The sequence below is a fragment of the Zootoca vivipara genome, chromosome 4, assembly GCF_965207765.1.
Source record: "Zootoca vivipara chromosome 4, rZooViv2.hap1.1, whole genome shotgun sequence".
NCBI classification, from domain to species: Eukaryota; Metazoa; Chordata; class Lepidosauria; order Squamata; family Lacertidae; genus Zootoca; species Zootoca vivipara.
Genome location: NC_142587.1, coordinates 67,527,748 through 67,546,197, shown reverse-complemented (window position 1 = coordinate 67,546,197; position 18,450 = coordinate 67,527,748). Strand labels below are relative to the sequence as shown.

The window sequence follows — 18,450 nt, the reverse complement described above, 5'->3', positions numbered from 1 at the left end:
TACTTCCATGGCTACAGGAACTCTTAATTTTGAAATTTTATTGTGCAGACAAAACTATGTATTGTTCTGACATGGTGGCTGTGTGACTTGGTGATTACATAGCTACTTTAACTATGTTCCAGCAGGAAGTATCACCTTGGATCAGGGATGGTTAACCTATGACAGTGTTTCTCAACCTTTTTTGGGCCAAGGCACACTTGTTCCATGAAAAAAATCACGAGGCACACCACCATAAAAAAAGTTAAAAAATGTAACTCTGTGCCGCCCTATATTGACTATATAATTATGACTGTAAGAAACACTTGCCAATTGCTGTGTTGGTTGCAATCTCCTGTAATAAGGCTTCACAAGCCGCTGATTTCTCTGCCAGCACAATCCTTTGCTCAGCAAGTTTCAGGTTGAGCTCATCCAGCCAGCTTCTTTAAGTTTGTCTAAAACCACCCTCCCGTGGTGGTGGCTGTTGAGAGCTGCGCTCGCTCCATGTCGTGACCCGGCCGGCTTCCTTTCTGGCGGGTCAGCTGTATTTATTGGCGGCCGCCAGGCACGTGACAATGCAAATCGCCCTTGTCGTCGCCGCACGTCGCGGCACACCAGCCAGCGTCTCGCGGCACACTAGTGTGCTGCGGAACAGCGGTTGAGAAACGCTGACCTATGACTCTCCCAGTATTGTTGGGTTCCAATTCCCATCAGTCCTAGCCAGCATGGCCAACAATCAGAAATATTTGGGGGGGGGGGCGGGTAGTGCAGCAACATCTGAGCTCAATAGATTAACCAGCCTTGCCTGGGATAGTATCACTATAATAGGACTTATCTGGAGCAAATAAGTAGAGGCACCCCAAATAGATATGAACTGCTATTTCCTGTGGGCACAGATAACTTTAAAAGGATATTGACACACTAAAACAACGAGCCACTATGAAAGTGCTAAATCCTGTGTAAGCTAGGTGCTAACATATTTTCCACCCACTTCTGACATCGTAATGTGTACAAAAGAGTAAATTGAACAAGGTGTTTTGCAGTGAAAAACTGTGTGTTGGAAGTAAGCCTGATATACAGTTATGACTTAAGAATTAAAATTCCAGTAAAATTTAGTTTAAAATCAAATAATAATAATCAGAACAACACAACTTAAAAGAGAGCAGTATAAAAGCAGTCTGGAAAGAAGGCAGCGTAAAAGTAGAGATAAAACAGGTCATATTAAAAATCCTGGGAAAATATAACGGTCTTTGCCGGGTATTAAAACAACATCAAAGTTGGTGGCACTTAAGAGCTGTGTGTTCATGCATTGTGCATTAGTGCAACGGGGCTTTATTTCTTGCCATATTATACAGGTAAAGTAGTACATGTGTCCTACAAGCTGAAAAAATTGGAGGAAAGCTGTGGTGTGCTAGTGAATCACATAGCACCATATAGTTGTAATGTACAAGCAAACAATGGATTTGGACACCTGGCAGCCTCAGATAGTAAGCGTCCTAATGTAATTTAAATTGGTGTATGGAGTAGTTTTATTTATGTTTTGCCAACTTAAAACAATTATGAATTTAATATGACCACAGGTTGCATGTTAAAATCTTCATGTAATATTTACAATCGTGGCTGCGTATAGACTGGCTACGTATAAACTGCTTTCCTTTTCACTAGCACAGGGGTACTGGGAACTTAAAGCTATTCTGAAGGACAGACAGAGCCTTACTATCTATAGAAGGGAAAAGTCCTATTTACTGGGTTTTTCTAAATGCACTGACTTCCCTTAGGCCCAAACTAGTCAATTAAGTGATTAAATTAATTAGACTGGATTGCAAACTGCACTATGTTTACTCCAGTATGAAAATGCCCCTTTAAAGCACTAGCTTCTGCAAACTCTTTTTTCTTTATTACAGTGGTCCGCGAGCTATGCCAGAGGGGTCCGCAAGAAGCTAAAAAATATATTAAATATATTTCGTATGATAACAGATTTTTTGTTTTGGCCGCATGAGCAGACGCAAAACTAGAATTAGATAGAGGCAGTAGTTCTGCTGTATGCCGTTAGGTGGCGCTTTACAAACACTACTGTTTTGCAAAGAGGCAGCGCACACATTCTACTAACGCTCACCTCCCCAAGATGCTTTGCGCGCGTCGGCTTCATTTGTGCGCTACTGCGCAGGTACCCTGTCTTCTCCATTCCCCTCCCTCCTCCCTGGCGCGCGCTGCCTCTTTGCAAAACAGTAGTGTTTGTAAACAAAGCATTGTTTTTCGCGGAAGCTACAGTTCATGTAGTTAAAAATGGACCGTTGGTTAAAAAGTGGTTCATCTCATTAAGAACTGAAAATTAAAACTAACTGTATTCTGATGGAGTACTCTGTTGTAACTGTAAAAAACGTATAAATATAAAATATACCGTGTTTCCCCCTTTTTAATACGTAGTCATAAAGTAAGACATGGCAGGGTTTTTAAGCATTTGAGAACTATAAGACATACCCCGAAAATAAGCCATACTTCCGTGCCGCGCGGAGCAAGACCACCGAGCGCCCCAGCCAGCTAGCGGGACCCAGCATGCCGGCCCGCGACAGGAGGAAGCCTGCCGGGTCGGGTCGGTGCCCGGAAGCGGCGGCGGCTGCTGCAGCACTGATAAAGAGAGAAGCTCGTTGCTTGCGGCCTGAATGGGGGAGCAGCCCGTTAATGGGAACAGCTGCTGCTGCTCCGGCAGTTCACTGGGCGAAGACGGGGGAATTCCAGCACCGAGGCTGAGACCGGGAAAACGTGCGGAGGGATGGTAGCGTGCGCGGCTGCTGGCAAGGCCAGTGCGCGCCAAGGCGGGAAGCCGCGGCGAGGGCTGCCGAAGCGGGAGGAGGAGGAGACGGCGACCACAGCAGCAGCAGCAGCGCAGAGAAACAGGGAAGCTCCGTTTCCCTCTGGCGTTTGCGTCTGGGAAGGCTCCTCGCTGTCAGTTCCCCACTCCCTGGTTTCCGAGACGGAAAGCCAAGCCGAAAGCTCCTCGTTCTCCATCTGAGACAAGGATCATTGACTGTTCTTCTTTTGATGATTCAAAGCCAACTCCCCTGTGTGCGCGTCTGGGCCCCTATGCGTGGAGCATTCCGAGCGCTCCGCAGCGCCGGTCGGGCCGGGCGGAGTGCCTGAGCCAGCAGCCTCCGCCTGGCCCGGCCAAGGAGGTCTGCCTCCCCGCCGCCCGGAACTGGCGGCTGCAGTGCCGAGCGCTTGGAGCGCCCTGTCGGGCTGGGTGGAGCGCCTGAGCCAGCGGCCTCCGCCTGGCCCGGCCAAGGAGGCCTGCCTCCCCGCCGCCCGGAACTGGCGGCTGCAGCGCTGAGCACACCAAGCGCTCCGCAGCGCCGAGCGCTTGGAGCGCCCTGTCGGGCCGGGCGGAACGCCTGAGCCAGCAGCCTCCATCTGGTCCGGTCAAGGAGGTCTGCCTCCCCGCCGCCCGGAACTGGCGGCTGCAGCGCTGAGCACACCAAGCGCTCCTCAGCACCGAGCGCTTGGAGCGCCCTGTCGGGCCGGGCGGAACGCCTGAGCCAGCAGCCTCCGTCTGGTCCGGTCAAGGAGGTCTGCCTCCCCGCCGCCCGGAACTGGCGGCTGCAGCACTGAGCACACCAAGCGCTCCGCAGCACCGAGCGCTTGGAGCGCCCTGTCGGGCCAGGCGGAACGCCTGAGCCAGCAGCCTCCGTCTGGTCCGGTCAAGGAGGTCTGCCTCCCCGCCGCCCGGAACTGGCGGCTGCAGCTTGGAGCGTTGGAAAAGACTCCTGGAAAAGACTCCTGGAAAAGACTCCTTTCTCCAGGCAGAAGAGAAGCTGGGGGTTTGTGAGTTGACCCCAGGGCAGAAGAATCGTGGGCAGTGTGGAGGGATGCAGAATGAAGTCGGGCAAAATTAAGACACCCCACCGAAAATAAGACACCCTGCGTTTTTTTGAGGGAAAAAAGTTTTAAGACGGTGTCTTAAAAAAGGGGAAACACGGTAAAAAGACTCTTAATTTGGCTCTCACTTTTTAATTTTAGGATTAGGAATTAATGGGGGTCCTTGTCGCAATAGCGGCTCGATGAGGGGTCCTCGAGAAAATTTTGTTGGGAACCCCTGCTTTACTACATACAGTATAAGTAAGGGAGGGAGCTGAAGGTAGGGGGGGGCAGAGGACTTTCAAAAATAGTTCCCAGAGTGCTATGCTTTTAGATCAGGTTACACAATAGCCACCTGCAAACAATTGCAGCTAAATGTACATGTGTATTGCTGTAAAACTGGTTATACTTCTGGGGACTAGTTTTGGCATTTCCAGCCTATAGCTTGAAGTCCTTTGGAAACTAGAGTAGCCTCTGACCTGACTATAGAGATTACAGTGAGAGATTTAAAAATAATTGAACCAGGCATCCCCAAACTTCGGCCCTCCAGATGTTTTGGACTACAATTCCCATCTCCCCTAACTACTGGTCCTGTTAGCTTGGGATCATGGGAGTTGTAGGCCAAAACATCTGGAGGGTTGCGGTTTGGGGATGCCACTATGCACAGTGACAACTTTACAGTACTGTCTTTGAAAATTTGAAGATCCTTAACAATATAATTATAAGATTGCTGTGACTTACTTCATCAGGATAACTTGATACTGTACAGTTGAAGCATATTATTATTTAGTATTTGATATATAGTTATGGATGTCAGCAGTAACTCTTGCTGACATCCATAACTATATGGGTTATAACAAACTTAATCTGCAATTATTTCAGTAGGATTTAATTGCAAGTAGATACATTTAGCATTACTCTGTTCAACACGCTGCTACTGATGGCAGTCGCAAATTGCCAAAATAAATAAGTGAAAATTAAAAAAAAAAATGAACCGACACTTGTGTTCATGACTATTCAAAAAGAGTTGCATAAAGGAAACAACTAAAGATTAAAAACTAAAAATTGTTACGAAATAAGCTTTTCTGGTCTACAGTCCACTTCATCATTGATGTATCAAGTTCAAACTTGAGTCCATGTAGGGGATGCTATTAAACTTGCATCTCTTAAAATGGAAACGCCTTAAGCACTGTAGCTTTTATAGTTTCCATTTCATCAGGTCTATGAAGTGGTCGCTTAAGTGGGCAGGTATAGGTAACATGAATACAGAAAGCAAAAGGAAGAGTGTTGGGTTTTTTGCTGGAGCAAGAGCCAAGCAAGCAAGAGATAACCATGTGGGCAGTACTATCTAGAGCACAAATGAAAACAAAATCCAGTCAAATGAATGGACTATCCAGTTAGCAAGAGTGTGACCCACTCAAGACTAGTGTCTGTGTTGAGAGATGAAGCAAGTCATGAGAGATGGTCCCTCAGCCAGTCACTCAGGTAAGACTTCAAGATAATCCTCAGCATCTTCATTTTCTGGGGGGAGAAAAAGAGCAAGTCATTTGATTATTTCTCTAATTCCTGAGCGGAGAAAGATAATATTTTATTGGCAGACCTAAACAGATGATGTGATGGCTTGTATTGGAATAATTACTTCTGACTGAAACTCAGGGTTTTTTAAAGCTGGAACTCAGTTTTGGGACCTCTCAGGTGGGCACCATTGCCATTCTAAGAGAACAGGGGAGGTGTTTGTGTTCTGGCACCTCTTTTTATATATATAAAAATAGCCCTGCTGAAACTGAACATTTGTAAAATGACATGGTATAGAACATAATAAGACATATTGCTCAGTGAAGAAGCTATAACTACACATTTCATTATCACTGTCCTGTAATCCCAATAACTACTTGCTACCTCTCTGCAAAGCAGTATTAGGAGGGGGAAACTGCAGCAGAGAAGGTACTGCAATGCTTATTTCTCCCAGTTGCAAGTTGTTCCCTTCTAATTCCTCTTTGCTGAGAAGTGTCCATCAAGGCTTTTCATAGAATCATAGAGTTGGAAGAGACCACAAGGGCCATCCAGTCCAACCCCCTGCCAAGCACACAAAGTGTCAGCATAATATGTATTTCTGCCAACACATGAAAATTTTGCCCAATTCTGGCTCATTCCTCCCACAAAGTTGCAATGGGAAAGGTGGAAATAAAGCCCAGTTACTCAAGCACAATAACACTTGCAGTTCATTAGATCCAAACCAAGTCAGGAAATATTTCCATTTAGGTTCCGGTTTCCGCCGGCAGGAATGGCGGACCTGTTTTCCATCCCTCTGACCTTCGTAAGGAATTTGGCGGTTGCTAGGGGAGTAAATGGCAACCCCCTACCCTCTCCGGGGGTTACGGAGAGGGGCCGCTGGCCCGCGATGCCCCCAGACCCACTCCGACTGTTTATGGAGTGGGGGGAGCTTGGGCTGAAAAGCACTTACGAGGGCCAGGACTCCCGGACGCTAATCTGCATGGCGGGGATTTCCATGGTTAAAGAAGATAATTAGGCTTAAATCTATGGACATACTTCAGCAGGAGGGGAAGAAGCGCTGTTTACTGCTGAGAAATTTATGCTGCTGAGGGAGAGGAGTCAAAGGCTGTATTTCATCTGGAAGAAGGATTGATGGGGACGGAGCGATAAGGGAAGTGAGTTTTTTTTATTTTTCTTCATATGAGTTACTTTGTACCTTCCCAGACGCGATGTCCTGGCTTGTTTGGAGTGAAAGAGAAGCAAAAGACTGTGTGAGTTGAACTTTATAAACTGTTGTTACTGAGCATATTTTTTAAAGATGTGGAGTTGCCGATGAGAAAAGCCCCCCCCCCTAGTCGGACGGAAGGAGTGCCTGGACGCGTTCGGAGGATTTATGAGCTGTGACGCACTTTGAATTGGAGCAGCGACCTGAAGCTAAGTTCAGCTATAGGGCAAGGAGATCCATTAATTTACCAAGAGTTTATGGTTTGATGTTTGGGTCTTCTGCCTGGAAAAGCTGTAAATTTTATAAAGATCGTTAATCTACATGGCTATGAGAGAAAACGAAAGTGATTTGAGCTTTTTAAGATGGCGCTGCTTCGACGCAACAGGGAGCTCCAGACTAAGAAGATTTATGGGGAGGCTGGACTGATTAACCCACACAGGAGAAAGAACATCTGTGAAACCTTGTTTGATATTTATCTCAGCAGCTGGGAAACAATCGGTTGAAAGTGGAAAACATCTATGTGACTGTAAGGGGAAGATCTGGATTATTATGAACTTGGAGAGACGATTTGAACTTTAGAAAAAAGACGGCAGTGGACGGTTGCGAGGAATCCCCAATTTCTTGAAGCATGGGAACCCAAAAAAAAATTCTCTAGATGATTTGGCATAACATTCGGTTTGATTGATATATATATGTGTATAATTTGAAATAATGAATGTGATATAATTGGTTTTAATTGGAAAATTAATAAAAATATATTTTTTTTAAAAAAGGAAATATTTCCATTTAGACCAAGGGTGGTTAACCTCTGACCTTACAGATGTTGCTGGACCACAACTTACATATCCCTACCATTAGTTGCACTGGTGGGGTGGGGTTGGAATCTAACAACATCTTATTTAGACTGTTCAAGTGTTGCTTCGTTTTTTCATTCAATTTTGGACCTTTAAATTTGAAGTAATGCAAATATCTAAACTGGGCATTTGTGATCTAAACTTGGAACAAATGGGGAATTGTTCAAACATTCACAGCATTTACTCCCTCCACTTGCCAAATGTATTAGTAAAAGTATTAAATAAATCGCAAGGCAGGCAAAGATAACATGAGATATCTTTCCCTGCCACTGATATAGCTTCGTTCCTAATTAAAGCAAAAGTATCACTCAAATTGTAAAATCTTCTAATTCATTGCTCAAGTAATGGGAACAGAGGAAAGTCATGATGGACAACGTTAACATGATCCATCCAGCACACTGCAAATAGTTGACTCTCTCACTTTAAAGAAGGGAAGAAAACAATTCCAATTTCTTCCTCCTGCTACAGTCACCTGTTGCTCTAGTACAGGGGTGGCCATCTCTCAAGAGACTGCAACCTACTCAGAGTTAAAAACTGGCAGTGATCTACCCCCTTTTTGGGGGTTCGGGTCAAAGTTGTTGAGTTTATTTCAGGGAGGAGGTAAAATGTTGAGCTTTTTTAAGGGGAGCTACAGTAGTTCAGCTTCTTTGGGGGGAGCCAATGATCTACCAGTGATCTACCGCGGACGTCCAGTGATCTACCAGTAGATCACAATCTACCTGTTGGACATGCCTGCTCTAGTGATTCCACAACCCTCCTGAGTGAATGTTTACTCTGGTGAATGTACATCTGGCTTCTTATTCCATATTCAAATTTCTGAAGGGTAGAGTCCAAATAACCCAACACCTCCTGGTCAAATGTTTTATTTCCATCCCAGAATAGATTATTTAAAACAGGATTTCCATTTTGAAAATGTTATACCTGAACAAGCATACATACTTACTGATTACTACAGTCATTGAAATATAGCGGCTCGAAAGTAGATAGAATCATTTGTACAACTGATATTGAATTCATTGCTATTTATTTCTTCATTGATAGAGTAAAATCGGATGATATATGCTCATTTGTTGTTACTTTTGCTTTGGGATTGGTTAAAGCTATCCAGTTCTAAATATTGAATCATAACAAAACTCCAAAACTTGAAATAGAAAAGGGCACTCAACGTTATCAAATGCTTTTTTCAGTGTCTAAAAAGACCAAGAGTCTCTTCTTTAGAGGGATTCCCTTGAACTGCAGTCCTGTTCAAACTTACCTGGAAGTCTCATTGACCACAATGAGAATTACTTCCAAGTAAATGTATATAAAATGGTACTGTGTGGCTAAAATCCAATACACATTCAAATGAGGGTGGTGGAGGAATTCCAACTGAACTTAATGAGACCTGGTGATCACTTGATGTTTACTGAACTGGGTCTCCCCCCCCCCAAAAAAAAGACCCCGAATTTTTGAATTTTATTGACATTGATGCTGCATTTTTGTTGTATTTTATGCTGTTTTTAAGCTGTTTTTAAGTCGCATTTTAATCAATGTTTTATATTTGCTTTAGCCGCTCTGAGCTCGGTTTTTAAACCGGGAAGGGCAGGAATAGCTAATTAGACCAGTTAAGCTGAGAGCAGTGCAGTATAGTAATTAGAGTATTGGACTAAGCCCTGGGAGACCAAGATTTTAGCCCCCACTCAGTCATTGAGCTCATTGGGTGACCTTGGACTAGTTGCTGTCTCTTAGCCTAACCTAAATCATGTTGTGAAGCAAAAATGGGGAGAGGGAAAACAATGTACACCACCTTGAACTCCTTGGAGAGAAGGTGGAATATAAGTATATTAATCAGATCCAGGAATTTTATGGTGCCTCACTGTTCTTGCATCCTTTTGTATTTTCTCTATGGTAACTAATTAATCTAGTTCCTTAGGCCCTGAAGCTGTCAGTTTTGTGATTTTTATTAGAGTAAACTTTTGTATATGTGATTGATTGATTGATACTACTTTTTATACAGAGATTTGAAATAATTCCTATGATATGTCATCCTATATCACCTTTAAAGCTGCTGACTACTTCAAATAGGACTTTCTTACTATGTTCTATTTTATAGATTGAATTTAATTAAATAGACCATTGACTTATTGAGCAAACAGGCATAATTTTGCATATGAATTTTCAGAAAAACATACCAGTGTTTTTAAATTCTGTACTCGCATTTCACACCAGACACCATTTTAGGACAGCTATGATCTCCTATGTGTGTGATAAAGATTATTGTATGTTCCAAGATGGTACCTGCTGGCCTTGGTTTTAGTGAGTATTAATTAGAATCTGCTGCTTGATTGAAACTTCCCTTTTTACTCAGAAGGCTTAATTGTCCCAGCGCTACTTTCAGAACCTCCTATACCATTCTATGCTTTTAATGTAAAGTTCCAAGGAAATTCATGAAGGGCATACCTGTTAATACATGTTTTCTTATATTATTATTTTATACAATATTATTTTCTCTGATTTTTTTAAACAATGTATCTATTATATTTTAACACAACTCTGCCTCCTCAAAACTCAAAGCAGATACATGGTCCCCTTACCCCAACGTTCCAAGTCATGGGCACATTGTGGCTGAGAGGAGATTTGTGTTTAGGTTTAGGTCTCCAGAGTGCTAGTTGTGCACTCCTAAACTACCATCCCACCCCAAGCTTGCTTTATCATTTTTAAGAAGACAGAGCATTCTGATAGTAAGGGCTGTTCACGCTGTTTGAGAGTGGAACAGTCTCCTTTGGGAGGTTGTGGGCTCTCCTTCTTTGGAGGTTTTTAAGCAGAGGTTGGATGGTCATCTGTCATGGATGCTTTAGCTAAGATTCTTGTATCGCAGGGGGTTGGACTAGATGACCCTTGGGTACCTTCCAACTCTATGATTTTATTTATAAGCAATCCTCTACTGCAGAGTTTATTACCTTTCCCATTACAGATCATGGGTAATATTCAATGTTAGCCATACCCAGAATAGACCCATTACGATCAATGGTCTTTAAAGTCTTGATTTCATTGGGTCCACTGTGAGTGAAACTTAATTGGCTTTCATCTCATGTTGTCTCACTAGTTTTGTTAATTTGAGAAAATTATATATACCCGTAATTTTCCTGCATTACAAGAATTGTTATACGGCATAGTATTACCCTGTTTTTAAGCATTCAAGGAATATAAGCCATACCCCGAAAATAAGACATAGTGATAGGCGCAGCAGCAATGCCTGCCACGGCAGGAGGAGGAGGGGGGGGAAAGACATCCCCTGAAAATAAGCCATAGTGTTGTTGTTGTTTTTTGAGGAAAAATAAATATAAGACGGTGTCTTATTTTCAGAGAAACACGGTAGTAGTATGTCATTCTATTATTATTATTATTATTATTATTATTATTATTATTATTATTATGTGTGTCTCTTACCAGGAGTAAAGTATGTTTCACCTTTAGTGACGTAGACAGTCTGAGATCTTTGGGATGTTGTAGGTCTCGTTACTGGATAGCGCAGGTTGCTTACTAGCCCTTGATTTGGTTTTTCATAAGTAGCAATCAAATCCTTTAAAGTTCTGAAGTCCTGTTTTGGAGCACCCTCAGAAGTCTGCAAAATAAGTAGATTGTTGCCACATTTTCATTTGATTATACTATTTGTAAATGGCTGTTCCTCACAAGAGCGAAGATTAATTAATTTCACTGAAATGGATAACTAGAATAGTACTCTCCTTCCTTGGTGGTTTTTAAGCAGTGGTTTGATGGCCATCTGTCATGGATGCCTTAGCTGAGTTTCCAGCATTGCAGAGGGTTGGACTAGATGGCCATTGGGGTCCCTTTTAACTCTACAGTTCTATTATACTGTGAATATGAAACTGATATATATTGTGCTCTTGGCAGAGTTCCATCCCACTGAAAATTAAGATTGTCATGGTGGCCACCAAGTTTTAGAATGAATGAATACCCAAAAATAAGGCCACCAAAAACATTGTAGATTTTTAAAAGTAGTTAAATAAACAAAAAGGTTAAGCAAGGTGGCATATGTGTCTAGTAGGACCTGTTAAGTGCATATTCATTACATTATTTTAGATGTAGTCGTTTTCTTACCTGCATCATAAAGTGTCCATTATGTTTCCTGAAGATTCGGTAAGTGTAGATAATCTGTTCATAGCTGATTTTTAAATAGGAAACAGACACATTAATAAATAATTGCCTGATTTGTCAAATTACTGTAATAGTCATATATGTCAAAGAGTCTTTAGGTCTGTAAATCCTATCCAGTTCATTCAGAGAGAAATGGTCATGTGAGCTACCACATTATGCTGGGGAAGACTGCCATTCATGCTGCTATATTTCTGGTTATCTCTTATGAGCAGGATGGAATCACTGCTATAATTAAATTTGTATAGCACTTCAAAAGAAACAGATGTTCTCTAAGTAGTGTGTACATGAACTCTCTTCTGACGGTATCTGGGGTTGGTAGCAGTAATTCCAGCTTTCTGATAAGGAGTTCAGAGATAGCACGAGTTTTGCCTAGTTTTGTCCAGTAAGCCGTTAAGATACGTCTTCAGTGTGAGACAAACAAATGTTATTTTCCTACAACTTAGAAACAACAACTAACAAATCAGAGTAAGCATGTTTGGGAAACGACGTCAGTTCGATACAGCAGAAACTCTAAATATAACTTGATTTCCAGTAATATTTACGACGATGAGGTTTCTTGTACTGATTGAGATCAACAGTCCTTAAGATCAATATTAACTACACTTGCCATCAATCATATGTGATAACTGGTTTTTTTATGTAGATCACTCCTCTGGATGTGAACCTGCACATCTAAAAAGACTCTGCTCCTATACCACAAAAACATTGGAGAATGGATGGTGGAGAATAATGTACCACCATATGGGTGAGAGATGAAATCTGTAGCTTACTTGTTGAAAAACTTGCTAATTTTAAGATTTTTGTGAAAGTTGTGCGTGTGGAGGGGTTATAAGTACTGTTTACTATGAATCTGTAAAGAGATAATTGATTTACCAAATATTTAGAGTTATGGTCTCAATCTGAAGAATTTTAAATAGATTTCTGACAAAAATTGTGCCAATATATATTTTACTGTATATGTACATTTTACAGCAAAATAGTACTTTGATCTGAGCCAGACTCTAAATGCAATTTACAATAAAAAGCAGAATTATTTTCATGTGCTCGCACGCGCGCGCGCACACACACACACACACGGATTACATTTATATGTGCCTAAATGAATTTATTTGATTTATTAAAATCGGAGGTGTTATCTCTCAAAATTTCCAAACAAATTAAACATTGGACCGAATCCATAGAAAGTTGTGTGTAAGCCCCATTGATATCAACATATCTTTTATTTAGAAAACTCTATAAACCACTTAATCAAATAGATCTCTGGTGTATGTAATATAATGTTGACTTAAGTTAGACACAGTTTCATAACGTCGATAACTGAAGTGTAGTTAGGTTTCTCTGAACTGAAGCTATTCTCTCCAAAAGAAAAGCAAGATAACTAGTTTACATGAAAAGGGAAATACTTACAAAACACAAAGGCACAAGACTCCTGGGATACTCTCGCTGTTTCGTATTAAAAAGCTCCCATTTTTCCCTGTTTTGCTCAGTAATTTTTCACAGTCGTCTTTAGTTATAGTTCCGTGGAAATACTGCAGTTCCATTTACCTATAAAAATGTTTCCAGATCAATTATTAAAGATTTAGATCAAAAAGAGGAGCTGTTCTTTACCAAACTAAAGCCAACCTGTTGAGCACAGATGTTGAAACTGGCACAGCGGCTTTATGAAAGGTTTTCAACTGTGTTTTTTCAGTTCAACAACCTGATTGTTTTTTCCCCTATGCAAAACCTAGGAAACAGCACAGGAAATGTAAAACTGATAAATGGATTAGTCGTCAGCAGAGCTCTTTAAACAAAGAACTTTACTGGGTTTTTTAGTGGTTGGTTGTGGGGGAGGAAAGTGAAGATTGAATGATTTATTGAAATATATTTATAATCTTTTGTCAGCATGATTAAGATGATTATGAGCTACATAAAGATATGCTTATTCAAAAAGATTTTGTGTGTGTGCGCACACCCAACAAATAGTATGATCATCTGTCAGAAATGGAAGGGGCTGAATACAGTTACTTCCCCCACAATATACACACGGGTCTTTGGCAAAGTGAACACGAGTCATTGGTTTTGTCTTGCAAGTACAATCCAGTCCAACAACTGGAATAGTGTACATGGCAATTGGTTTGTAATACATTGGTCCAAGGAAGGACAACTATTCCACAGCAAACTCTTACATGTGATATTCAAAACACAGGAGATCCAATTACCTGAAAACTGCTGCACAGGATTTCTCCTGCAATGTTGGGATGCTAGGCTCAAGATTTTGTTCAGCCAGGTTTTACTCCAGGCATCCCCAAACTTCGGCCCTCCAGATGTTTTGGACTACAATTCCCATCTTCCCCAACCACTGGTCCTGTTAGCTAGGGATCATGGGAGTTGTAGGCCAAAACATCTGGAGGGCCGCAGTTTGGGGGTGCCTGCTTTACTCAGTGGTCTGTCAGTTCCAGTTCCCCATAGCTCAATAATGCTCCTGTTTTATCAATCTCACAAGCAAGTTGTGAAGGCAGAATACAGGAAGCATTATAGAACAATGTAAAATGTAACATTAGAGTGAGGAACAACATTTATGTTTGATGTTGCAACAGCCCTATGTTGTAGTCCTCTGTTTTTTCTCTCCCTGTAGATGGAGATCTGTGGCTAATTTTTATTTGAATCTTCTGTATCAATGAATAAACCGTAAAAAAAAACACGCAAGTGCCAAAGGTTGCATGGTGTGCATTTTATTATTCTGTTAGAGGAAGCTCAAGAATGTACTATTGCATATTTTACTTCAGTGGGTACTGATTTATCCAAAACTATCCAGTACAGAAATTACTGAGCTGGGGTTTAAAAAATTTCATTGATTTCTAAATTGGATACTCAAAAGGTGCCACTTTACACAGTGGATCTACAGTGTCAAATGAGCCACTTATTCTTATTCTCATTCTGGTATCTGAAGAAGTGTGCATGCACACGAAAGCTCATACCAAAATAAAAACTTAGTTGGTCTTTAAGGTGCTACTGAAGGAATTTTTTATTATTTTACTTCGACCCAGACCAACACGGCTACCTACCTGTAACCATCATTATTTATTGTCATCTATAACAGTCTCCTACATGTCTGTCTTTTTTTGGTCTGGAACCCTTTTGCTGGTGTGATCAAGAGGGAATTTTTTAGGTAGCTGAGAGGGAGGCAATGATAATGATCTCCCTGTAAGTCCCTTTCCTACGGGCAAAAAACCAAACTGATTTTAATGCAAGAAGTTGTCCAGCTCTAGGCCACATTTCCATATTCATTCCCACCACTGATGGGTCTTCCCACTAATATGGTCACAGTGATGGACTACTGCAGGTTAGGTAAGGTTGCATCCTTACCCCAGCATACTGGGTACTCACACACAAGGAAATATGCATGCATCTGCTTGCCAGATGTTTATCTCCACCAACTTTGACAGCACTGATCACCTTTGAGGAGTACAGAAGGGCGGTGGGCCCATTCACATGGCCTGCCCTCTGATGAAACCCGATTAAGTGTCCCTGAATGATCGGGAGGATTTTCCAGCAGAGAAAGTTGATGGTTCTGTTGAAACCCTGGTTTCAGTATGGAATGGTGAGATGGAAAGGGTGGTTGGCACAATAGCTCCCAAGCATCCTCTGGTGTTGTGGAGCCCAAGTGATTCCTTGGTATTTTGGGGGAGTTTTAGGTTTTGAAGCAAGCCAGATCAAGACTGCAGCATTAGTGGCACAAGTCTCACACCAAAGCTGACCAAACACTGGTTAGTGCATATAATCCTGCCCACCATGTGGCATTGGGCTTTCTCCCAATTGAAGTGCAAAGTGTTCAAGGACCGGAACATTCGTAGGGAAACCAAAAATGCTTGTTTACAAAGCTATTGTACTACCAACCTTACTATATGCTTGTGAAACATGGGCCACTTATAAACAGCATCTCCAACTGCTCAAAAGATTCCATCAACGGTGTCTCCGAAAAATCTTACACATCACTTGGGAAGACAGGCAAACTAATATCAGTATACTGGAAGAAGCAAAGATCACCAGTGTTGAAGCAATGATTCTTCAACATCAACTTTGTTGGATGTTGTGTGGATGCCTGATGATCGTCTTCTAACTACTCGTAATGCTGGTGGCCAACAAAAGAGGATTAAAGACTGTCTCAAGGCAAATCTTTAAAAATGTAGTATAAACACCGACAACTGGGAAACACTGGCCTGCGAGCACTCCAGTTGGAGAACAGCCTTTACCAAAGGTGTCATGGGCTTTGAAGACACTCATCTCAGAACACAAGGGAGAAACATGCTAAGAGGAAGGCATGCTTGGCAAATCCACACCGTGATCAACTCCTGCCCGGAAACCAATGTCCCTACTGTGGAAGGACGTGCGGATCGAGAATTGCCCTCCACATTGTTAAAACCATGTTTATGGAAGACAATCTTACTCAGCTACGAGTGATCGCTAAAGAAGAAGAAGAGTGTCAGATGTGAAGAAGGCTCATTTTGCAGCTTGCATTGCATCCTTTAGGAGCCATCCAGCAAAGTTCTTTTCGATGTTCCAGAGATTACCGACCCCCTCTGTGAAGTTTTAATGCTGTAATTTCATATAAGCCTAGAATTGTAGAGCTGGAAGTGATGCCAGAGGTCATCTAGTTTAATCCCCAGCAATTCAGGAATCATAACTAAAGCATCCCTGACAAGCAGCCATCCAACTTCTGTTTAAAAACCTCCAATGAGGAAACTTTCTTCCTGATGTTTAGTCACAATCTCCTTTCTTGCAATTTGAATCCATTGGTTTGTGTCCTCTCTTCTGGAACAGCAGAAAACAAGTTTGCTCCATCTTCCATGTGATAGCCCTTTAGATATTTGAAAATGGCTATCATATCACCTCTGAATTTCCTCTTTTCCAGGCTAAACAGGCCCATCTCCTTCAACCACTTCCCACAAGGCTTAGTTTGCACATGTTCCAGCTTTGAAATTTATTGCAATTCATGCAGCTTTCTTCAAAATTCTTGCAGATACTTTGCCCCCTCCAACTCCAGTTCCAAATTTGCTTAAAATAAAATTTCATGGCAATGTTAACGTTCAGTTTTACTTATTGCAAAATTCGTATCCTGCCAAGTAACTGACTCTTGTAGCAGCTAGCAATAATTTAAAATAGGAAATTAAAAATACAAGAATTACAGAGACTGCAAACATAAGAGAGTGAAAAGGCATGAAAAAGCAATGCAACTGCCCTCCAAATAATATCTTGACCTGCTTTCCTGACCACAGAGGTGTTTCTAAATGAGTAGCCAGGCAGCCAAAGGAAAAGGCCTAGCTGTCTCCCTTGCGGGGGTGGAGTGGATCAGGTCACAGAGGCCAAAGATGACAAGTACCCAGGTTCTACTCAAGTCAACTTTCCAGCAGCAACTGCAAGTCAACCTGACACCAGGGATCTTGAGGTTATGAAACTGGCATTGTTTGTGTGTGTGTGTGTGTGTGTGTGTGTGCGTGTGCGTGCGTGCGTGCGTGAAGTGGTTTTGCACAGAGAAAGCCTCCTGTCTGCCAGCGTAGTTGCTAAAGCCATTTCTATCAGTGAGCTGTCAACATATAGTTTCCTGTTCCCCTCTGAGAGTCTGATTAAGCTCTTAGAGTTCATCCTTGCCTGTTTTACTCCATGCTGTGCACCTGCATGAAGCTGAAGCCAGGAGTTATTTTACTGCTTGCTGAAAAATAAGCAAAAGCCTGTCACATCAGTTTTTCATGCTGAAACGATCCACCAAATTGCCTTCCTTGCTCAGAAAGCCTGCTTGTTCGTGATCTTTTGTAACACAAAGTGTCACTCAAACAGTTACCACTGCCCCCCCCCCCTGTCCCTGTCAGAATATCAGGACTGTTCTATACAAAATAATCATTGTTTGATACATTATTCTGGAATGTCCCTCAGGAGCAGGCATGTACATGATATATCCCTTGCTGAGTCTCCCCACCACCACCACCCAATGAGATAGGATTTTTGTCACGAGGAAGGAATTGTACTTTACTGTTATGGGCTGTTGCATTTTACTTCAATGGGAATGCATATTTTCTAGGCTTTGTTTAAACAGACGGTTGGTACAAACTGTTGATTATAATATCAGCTGCATAATTTCACTTATTTTTTCAATAGAGATTATAGGGTAGTACAATGTTCGATGTGGTACAAGGAAGAAGGGCTGCTACTCAAGAGTAAGATTCTTCTGAGAGCTTGGTTCAGTTTATGGACTGTTTAGTCCAGGGATATTGGATTGCTCCAAAAGGGAATATGCTAGTTTCCTGCAAGGGGGGGGGGTATACTCTGTGGTACATGGGAACAGGCTTCCTCAAATGGCAGGGGACCTAGGGTGGCTGAGAGGTGGCTGCCATTCAACCCAGACTTTGCGAATGAGAATCTTTTGGAATCGTGTGCCATATTCTTCCTTCCAAGAAAAATCCAAGACATGGAGTGAAATGGTTTTGACCGCATTCTCCCTTTCAGAACTTCAGGACAAGACCACCCACCTCCTGCAACAGGCTTATCTTTCAAGCGGTGGAGATATATCTCAGTCTTCCAGGGCACTCCACCACTGACCTACCGGTACATGTTGAAGTTCTTCTATAACGGAGTTATTCTTCTACAGAGTGCAGCTTAGCTCAACAAGGCTAGGAGGCTGCTGTTGTGAATTGACAGTGTTTATCTTGCATACATCTCACCTTTAGATGAATTGCCTCCTTTCACCCTTCACAATATCTGAAACCCACTGCTTGTTGTTTTCTACACCCTCATGCGCTGTTGGTGGTGTTGATTATAGCCTCTTGAAACCTCTAGATGGCACTGTAACTCTGCCCAATGCAAAAGCACGGGAAGCAACAATATCAGTTTTTAAACGTTCCTTTCCTCCAGTGG

General features: G+C 42.1%; 1 protein-coding gene across 3 annotated transcripts; it reads right to left on the bottom strand.

Annotated features, from left to right (window-relative positions):
- Positions 1-4,673: 4,673 nt before the first annotated feature.
- SH2D1B (SH2 domain containing 1B) lies at positions 4,674-13,276 on the bottom strand. 3 transcript variants are annotated; one of them, XM_088668081.1, is made up of 5 exons: positions 13,183-13,203; positions 12,967-13,104; positions 11,503-11,566; positions 10,831-11,005; positions 4,674-5,349 (listed from the first exon to the last, which is right to left on the bottom strand). In XM_088668081.1, exons 2-5 carry the CDS (start codon positions 13,098-13,100, stop codon positions 5,306-5,308), a joined length of 417 nt encoding a protein of 138 aa, XP_088524207.1. In that variant the 5' UTR covers positions 13,101-13,104; positions 13,183-13,203; the 3' UTR covers positions 4,674-5,305. The 3 variants fall into 3 exon arrangements, with proteins under 3 accessions (XP_088524207.1, XP_088524208.1, XP_034971559.1); XM_088668082.1 differs by having other exon boundaries at positions 10,852-11,005; positions 12,967-13,276; XM_035115668.3 differs by having other exon boundaries at positions 12,967-13,256.
- Positions 13,277-18,450: the final 5,174 nt, after the last annotated feature.

Coding starts and splice junctions, on each gene's coding strand:
- SH2D1B (XM_035115668.3), bottom strand. CDS start 13,100: ATGGAACTGCAGTATTTCCACGGAACTATAACTAAAGACGACTGTGAA. Junction 11,567..12,966: donor GTCTTGTGCCTTTGTGTTTT/GTAAGTATTTCC, acceptor TTTAAAAATCAG/CTATGAACAGATTATCTACA. Junction 5,350..10,830: donor TGAAACATACTTTACTCCTG/GTAAGAGACACA, acceptor TTCTCCCCCCAG/AAAATGAAGATGCTGAGGAT.